Raw genomic sequence first — 8,339 nt, forward strand, 5'->3', positions numbered from 1 at the left:
CCCCCCCCAGGCCCTTCAGACTGCCCCCGGCTAGTATTTAGCTTGCAGTTGTTTGAGTCGCCTGAGGCCTGCACACCTATGGTTTTCCCACAAAGGCTGTCAATGAATATTCTAAATTAAATGATGTATTTGAATTGTAAGAAACCAAACAGACATTATAAAAAAAGACTTCAATGTAGAAGCGATGCCGCGGCTGTCATCCCTGCTTGTTCTTGCATGGGCCGCTGCACCCTAAACGTTCAGCTCCTTGTCTGACTGAGCCCAGCCGGTTGGCCATTTCATAATTTGTAGGTATACCTCTTAAAATAAATGTTTTTTTTAAAATAAATGTACCTACACTGGTAGTTATGTCTTCACTGTATTGGCTTATGGACATAATGTGCGACAACCAAAAGAGTGAGTCAGAAGAGAGAGGAGCTGTTGTGTGCCGTGCCGTGCAGTGGAAAGGATTCCGCCTCCAGAATGGGTGCTCATCTTGATGAATAGACTCCAGTGCAATAAACAATGTAACTGCTTCCCACAGATGGTGCTTAGGGGCATTTTAAGGCCTTGCATTCACCTAAATAATCAAGTAGACTCCTGCACAAGCTGAGCAACCAAAGTGCACCTCTGGGGTACACATTGGTTGCCAAGTCTTAGCTGGTCCTCCCTAATCCAGGGGCCCAGATCGGCCACAACTTGGTCCGGGCTACTACACCAAGCAGACGTTAACAATCCTGCTTCTGGTTCATATTTCTCCGTTTCTTGTTGCACTTTCTAAAGGCTTGCTTACTGTTTGATTTTGCAACAGCACAGTTTGTGAATACAGTGTTTCGCTGCAACCCTTAAATCTTAAATCCTTGCCGCCTATCTTTGATTATGGATCAGGTTTTACATTGACACTGCTTGTTATAAGAGATATTACTGGTGATTTAGGTTATTTGTTTATATTTATGTATAAATTCAGGTCCCTCATAACAGTTTTAAGTGCTTGTGTTTGATTAATAATCAAATTCATTTATTCAGGAAATTAATTCGTTTTTTGCTACAAATACGCCGAGTACTGTAGACATAACTGGTGTCTCTCCCTCTGCTAATTCCACCCTTTAGCCTTGTTGTTAATCTCATTGTTAAAGGGTCAGCACCATTCTATCATGATATTTAGCTGTTTGCCCTTTGTTTAATCCATATTTACTGTTACCAGTGCGTCCTCCTTTAATTAACCCTCTTTCAGTGTGTGTGATTATTTAACCCTTTCTAGTTCCTTTTTTTATATTTATCAAAGCCTATCCTCTTTTATATGAGTTTATGTATAGATTTTAAGATTTTGTTTGTTTTAAGGCTTTAAATAGTCTCGCCGCAGTGGATTGGTCTGAAATTTTAACTTTGCGGGAGCACAACCGCTTATTGCGTTCTTCAAATCAGTTGGTTTTAAAAGTCCCAAGGTCCAGCCCCCCCCCCCCCCGGCTTTTGATACCTAGCAGTGGTGTGACAATTTCATTCTTCTGTTTCTTTGTAACCTTTTCTGATTTTACTGTTTTCTATGTTCACTCTTTCTATTGATGATTTTACTCTTTCTGACGTAGAAACTTTGGATACCTGCTATAAAGTGCTATATAAATACATTTTGATTGATTGATTATGTTTCAGGTTCTGATCACAGGCCCAGCTGACACACCATATGCCAACGGCTGCTTTGAGTTTGATGTGTATTTTCCCCAAGACTATCCCAACTCCCCTCCACTGGTCAACCTGGAGACCACCGGTGGACACAGTGTGCGCTTTAACCCTAACCTCTACAATGATGGCAAAGTAAGTTGGAAAAGAACTGAATTAATTAATTGGCTTATTGTTCTCTGTTTTACGGGTTAATTACAGGTTCAGTGTGTAGGATTTACAGGCATCCAGCAGTAAGGTTGCTAAGTGCAACCAACTGAAACTACTCCTGTGTGTCTTACGTCTAGAACTATTCCTGATGAGGAACAATCGGCTTAATGCCAAAAGTACAGTACAGGCACTCTACGAAACCTTGAATATAGAATTCAATTACGCTCCACTGTGGAAATAACAGACACACAATACGACCAATTTCTAATTGCATCATAAAACCCATCTTGGTAAATGCATAGCAGAATTCCAAATGTTGGCATTTCTGAGTGGCCTACATGCATAGCTAAGAAATGAAAATACAAACAACTGCCTTAGTTTGAGAGGGTTGATGTCTATCAAGAACCCAATATGGCGTTGAAGTGTCAAACTAACCCAGTGTATCTGAAGAACTTTCCTGTCCAGTCCCGTTTCATGCCCAGTTTTTAATTAAACTTTGCTATTGGAAGTGGACATCCCTTGAGCCTTTCTCCAGACATGTGAGAATATGTAAAGCTCTTCCTCTGTGGTACTGGTTCCATCCATTGAGGAGTTGGGGTCAAGGTGCCTAAGCTCACCCCATCTGGGGCACCTCATTAAGCAGACACCAACAGGGTACATGTATTTTAATAAGGGCCCAGACAGCTGCTATATTAAATACCTGGGGCCGGGGTCAGTTAGGGGGAAGCAAGGCGTCATTCATCACACTGATTAGAGATGGATGGACTGTTAAATGGAGGAAAGAGAAGGTAGATACACCAAAAGAAGCTTGTTGCCAAGGGGTGTTAAAATTCAAATGGAGGTCCTCTTGTTTTTGCCCAGCTATGAGCCATGCAACAGGTTTGAGTTTATCTGTACAGGGATTTAAAGGAGCGGCAAACTGTAAAAAAATCAATGATCACAGCAGTTCTAATTAGCGAATGGGCTATTAATTGAAGTTAAATAGGAACAAATAGAAATTGCTTACTTCCAAATTTTGCTATTGTGTCCAATCCAACAATGGATGGAGCCATTCCCCGAGGCAAATTTTTTAGATACTTTTCGTTGAACTTTAAAAAGAAGAAAACCATTAAAGGAACAGTATATAATACTGACAGCTGGTGTTTGAAATAGTTACTGCAGTTTAAATTTAAAATACTGGAGAGAGTCGTCTCCCCGGCCCTTCCTCCCCAGACTCAAAGTTCACCGGGGTTGCCAGGTTGAGAACTCTGAACCCAATGTCACACATTGGTAGTGTTAGTTAGATGCTAGTCTTGCATTGTCAGACATTACTCCTTAGTCATCTCCACATTAACAAAGTTGGAATCATCATACTGTCCAACATACAGCATCATTACCTTGAAGCTGGTGATCATAACATTAGCCACAAAAATTTATTCCATAAGGTAACAGACCATGCATTTTGTGCCATTCAACAATTCAGGCTACATGGTTGTTATGCTAGGCCGGTCCTCCGGTAACGTTAGCATGTGTTAGCATGGCAGCGGAAGCCAGCGCCAGGCCGGATCATATGACCAGCTGTGTCTCGATTGTTTTTGCGAGTAACTAACTGAAGTTCTCTATATAATTTAATTTGAGAATACAAATGTTAAAATGACTGAAAATGCCCGTCCCTTCTAGCAATACTAGCCATGATAAATTAGCATAAAGCTCGATGCTTACCTGTTCAGGAGGAAATTAGCCAACTCTTCGTCCTTTTGGGCTCTGAGCTGTCTCCATCCTTTAAATGCATCTCCTATAATTACCGGGGATTGACCTCGTCTCTGCTCATGCAACTGTTTAGAAAGCTGCAGAGTTTTTTTAGGTTGGGTAGAATGAGTCTATCTCTGTTCATCCAGTTGGTGTGGTTGCTGTTACCATGGCTGCAGCATGTTGTGTTAGTGTGTGTGCGTTTCATGTCTGGCAACCCTGGTGTCAAAATGGGCAAAAACACACAGGCCAAAACCAGAACAGACATTTGGGACTGGGACATTTCCAAGGAGAAAATACTGGCTTTAGCATTGTCAGGGAAGATAATAATTCAACTTAACATGTTTGTCCAATATCTGGTGACATACTATGGTTCTTTATTGATTTAATACAGTACATATATTAATTATTGCTCCTTTAACTAAAATCAATTTGCCATCAAAAACATTTTTTCCTGTGTGTTGATCAGGTATGTTTAAGTATCCTCAACACATGGCATGGGAGACCAGAGGAGAAATGGAACCCACAGACCTCAAGCTTTTTACAGGTGAGCTGGACATCGGTCTTGACAGAGTCACCTGTCTGAATGGATCAACAGTGCTGTTGTCTGAATCTTTGTGTCACAGGCTGTAGTATATCTCTGGCCTGTCATTACACCGCCAGCGGCTCTGTATTAATGGGCTTGATGTTTCAACAGCTGACATGTAGGATCCCTTTAAAGCCACCTTATTACTTTGCTTTGGTGACAGTGTGTGGGTGTTAATCGAACCAGTATCATTTGTACCTCGAAGACGTGCCTGTTTACACACATCACTCATCGTCAGTTCAGAATCAGATGACATCAATTGCAACTATAGACCAGAGGCCATAACATTTCTGTAATCCTAATTTCATTTTTATTTTTAAATTCCTTTTCTTTAGAGTGTGTATTTTGAAGACAAGCCACACACAATTCTATTTTTAAACCTTTTACCGATGCCTCACTGAGATCCATTGTAGCTAAACTGCAGTGATGTGCTTCGTAAAGAGCTTTCTCTATTTTTCTGACCCACTGGTTGGCGCTTTTGTTTAAAGAAATTCAGTGTGCTTTCAACCTTTTGTTGAACAGAGAGCGCCATCTAGAGGGCATGTGATGATATGGTTCACAAAGCCTCCTGAGGCGTTCTTTTGGCCATCCCGACTAAACTGTCAAGCTATAATTGAAAGAGGACATTTTCAGACTGTCTTAGAAGAAGAAAGGGCTTATGCACATTTTCATCCTGCACTTGCTGTCAGGTAGTGTAATTGATTGGTCTGATTGTAGTAGAGCGAGTTTTCAATGGGAAGTGAATTTTTTCTAACGTTATTTATTTAAGGGAATGGGTTTACTTACCAAGTTTTTTTTGTAAAGAGAGTAGTTTATCTATGTTTTCACTATCTAAAGACTTGACCTTTTTTTTGACCTATGTGTATGGAAAATCACACCAGCTCTCGAACACAACAATATGACACACACCCACTCTGTTATTTGGTTGTTTGCCATGCATACGGTTGCGTTCAAGCAAGCCGGAGTACTTGGAAATGGAACTCTCCTTTGTTTTGTTTTTTTACAATTCCCTCATTTGCAGGATTGGAGAGTACATAGAGATGTCTCCATTGATTATCATTCCAGTTTGCGTGCTGTGGATCAATAATGGTAAATAAGGGGGTTGGTGGATAGGAGACAGGGGAGTAGGCTAGGACCAAGCGGTCATCAACCAGGGGGATATACTGTATATCGGCTCTGAAAACTGGCAACTCAGTTTAAGACAGACAGATGGCAGCAGCTGAAGGTCATTGGTATCCACTTGATGGAGCATTTGGAAGTGCACATCATCCAGCTCCACCGTGGCTGGGGCGAGCAGGCAGGCTTCCAAGCCCAAGATTGTCATTGTTGTAATGTAGTGGCTTGGAACGCACAGAATGATGCAAGAGGATGTCCTTAGTCTCCTTGAGACGGAGCAAGGAAATGAATCAAGCTGTTAATAAAGAGAAATTGAAGGATGCATATTTATGGGTCCAACATATTCCTTGCTTTTTTCAGACTGTGTTCTCAGTGTCCACCACTGCCAAGATTATTTAACAGGCTTTGGATGTTGAGGACACTAAGGGCATGTCAGCATCATTGACCAAAACATCAGGATTATACCCAACTAGCTAGACATATTAAGTGTTATAGAATGTGGTATTTATCCAAGCTTTTGTGGAAACCAGGCTACTTTTATGTTATTTAAGTGTGGAGAGTTCACAATGGGATTGTCTAGTTGGAAAATGGTGGCAATGCTGAATCTCTCCATCACATAATTCCATTTCTCCCTGCCTCCTTTTAATGATGTCAATCTGCTGTAGGTGCTAGTGTCGGTGCAGTCCCTCATTCTGGTGGCTGAGCCCTACTTCAATGAACCCGGGTATGAACGCTCCCGCGGGACTCCCAGTGGCACCCAGAGCTCACGGGAATATGATGGCAACATCCGGCAGGCCACTGTCAAATGGGCCATGCTGGAGCAGATGCGCAACCCCTCACCATGCTTCAAAGAGGTAGGAATCACTGGAGAGCAAACTGTTCAACAGGATGCTTTGATACTCATTCAGAGCTTTCAGATTTCATTGTATTAACTTAAGTGGTGCATGTGAAAAACCTATCCAGGCACATTCTCTCAGCAGTACAGGCACAAAAATGAACAGTGATTAGTGTAGATCAACAATCATTTTAACTTTGGAGGACAAAACCCAGTCCTGGTGTTGTGTCAGTCTCTGAGCAAACTTCTAATGAGATACACATGTGTATGTATTCTGAAGTTTTTATTTGATAGTTTGATAGAAATATCAAAATTCACAGGCAAACCAGTTGTTTTTCCAAAGTTAAATGGTATGTTTCCAGTGGGAGGAAGGTTTCTGGCAGAGGTCTGTCAAGGTGGTTTTAACCAGTCGTGGCCCGCTTGCCTCATCCTCTGCTAACTCTAGCAGTTAGCACGTGTTAGCATGTACCCTGCACCAGTCTGGTTCACTTCACCGTGTCTCCATTTTTTGGTAGTAACTAACTTGAGTACTCTATATAATTAAATACGTGTACCTGAATGTTGGAAATGCCCGTCCCTACTAGCAATACTAGCCGTGATAAATTAGCATAAAGCTCGATGCTTACCTGTTCAGGAGGAAATTAGCCAACTCTGCGTCCTTTTGGGCTCCTCCAAGGAGAAAATACTGGCTTTCGCATTGTCAGGGAAGATAATAATTCTACTTAACATGTTTATCCAATATCTGGTGACATACTATGGTTCTTTATTGATTTAATACAGTACATATATTAATTATTGCTCCTTTAACCATGTTGGACTTAAGCTAAATTGCAGACCTAAAGTCTGGACCCCTATCTTCAGAACAAGCTAGTACATGAACCCTACTTCTGTTAAATTCACTGCTTTTGGGTCTTTGATCACTTTTATGGGTCATTGATAAATTTTTGTTTTTTTCAAGATTTTTCTACTTATTTGCACTCTAAATACAAAGTTGAATTTGATACAGAGTCATTTCCATAATATATTAGCTGCATACCTCTGCCAGTTTTGACATTTTCCCAACTGTTTCAGTCCAGAGACCAAAAAGGAAGGAAAAGCAACCTCTCCCCCCTGAGGGTTGCTCGGTTACGGGTCTGATTAGGAATTCCTCTCCGAGTAATTCCTCCACAGTTGGCAGTGAGGACCAGCTCTACATTATCCTCCTTATGACACGGCTTATTACACAGCTACTCAGACAGAGGCGACCCGCGGATGACGCCTGCGTCCCGGTCGGGATGGTTAGCACTACTGCTGCTGAGCACGGCTCTCCGGGGGAAGCCACGGCCCCCCCGATAAGTGAGCTAACCCTGGAGCTAACTAATGCTCTGTTAGCACTGTAGCTGTTAGCGATCTCTGTATGCACATATACCGATTTAAAAACGATTTAATTGATTTAAAAATGGTCTGCCAGTCTCTTGTCAAAACGGTGTCCATGGCAACGGTCTGTTATACTCTGCAACGGTATGTTTCACAGAAACGGCAGATGTAATGAACCACTCAGTATTCAACCAAGCTGTGTAATAAACCGTGTTGGGAAGGATACTTTAAAAAGAATTCCGTTACAGAATACATGCCCATAAATATCATTTGTAACGTATTTCTGAATACTTGGATTAATTCCACGTTGTTGCTTGCTCTGGAGGAAACTACTAGAACTGTCGGGTACTTGTAAATACTGGGGTGTGGTCTAGACCTCCTCTATTTGTATAGTGTCTTGAGATAACTCTTGTTATGAATTGATACTATAAATAAAATTGAATTGAATTAAATTCCACATTGTGAGGGACCATCAGATCCTGCTTACCAAACACGCCTATTCTGGGGTGTCCTTCTGTTCCAACTGGCTGAATATGTACATCAAAAAGCAGGTGGATTTTTGTATTTGTAGTCCTGAAGCACATAGAAACTGCCTAGAAAACCTTTCCGCCATTTTGAATTGTTTGAAAAACACATTTTTGAGATCTCGTCCTACACCGTAGCTCCGATTGACACCAAATCTTCAGTGAATCATCAATGGATCAAGCTTATTACAAGTTGTGTAAAGCCATGTCCATATCTCAATTACTTTTCAAGTTATTGACCAATGAACTTTGAAGGGGGCGTGGCTCTGGACATAAATGAAGACAAATCAGCAACTGTAAGGCAATTCATCACAAAACTCCCAGGGTATGTTCAGATAAGTGCCCCAGATATACCCCGACACACCACTAGTACCCTTACCCACAAAAC

The 8,339-nt window shown here is 41.4% G+C and overlaps 1 protein-coding gene across 4 annotated transcripts in view; it reads left to right on the forward strand.

Annotated features, from left to right (window-relative positions):
- The window catches only part of birc6 (baculoviral IAP repeat containing 6), a 104,391-nt gene that overhangs the window by 90,117 nt on the left and 5,935 nt on the right, over positions 1 to 8,339 (forward strand). For all 4 annotated transcript variants that reach the window (XM_034898926.1, XM_034898928.1, XM_034898929.1 and 1 more), the window contains 3 exons: positions 1,630 to 1,791; positions 4,004 to 4,081; positions 5,902 to 6,090. In XM_034898926.1, the coding sequence (XP_034754817.1) occupies positions 1,630 to 1,791; positions 4,004 to 4,081; positions 5,902 to 6,090 (429 nt within the window). The remainder of the gene's footprint in view (positions 1 to 1,629; positions 1,792 to 4,003; positions 4,082 to 5,901; positions 6,091 to 8,339) is intronic.

The sequence above is a fragment of the Etheostoma cragini genome, chromosome 17 (assembly GCF_013103735.1).
Source record: "Etheostoma cragini isolate CJK2018 chromosome 17, CSU_Ecrag_1.0, whole genome shotgun sequence".
Taxonomy (NCBI): Eukaryota; Metazoa; Chordata; class Actinopteri; order Perciformes; family Percidae; genus Etheostoma; species Etheostoma cragini.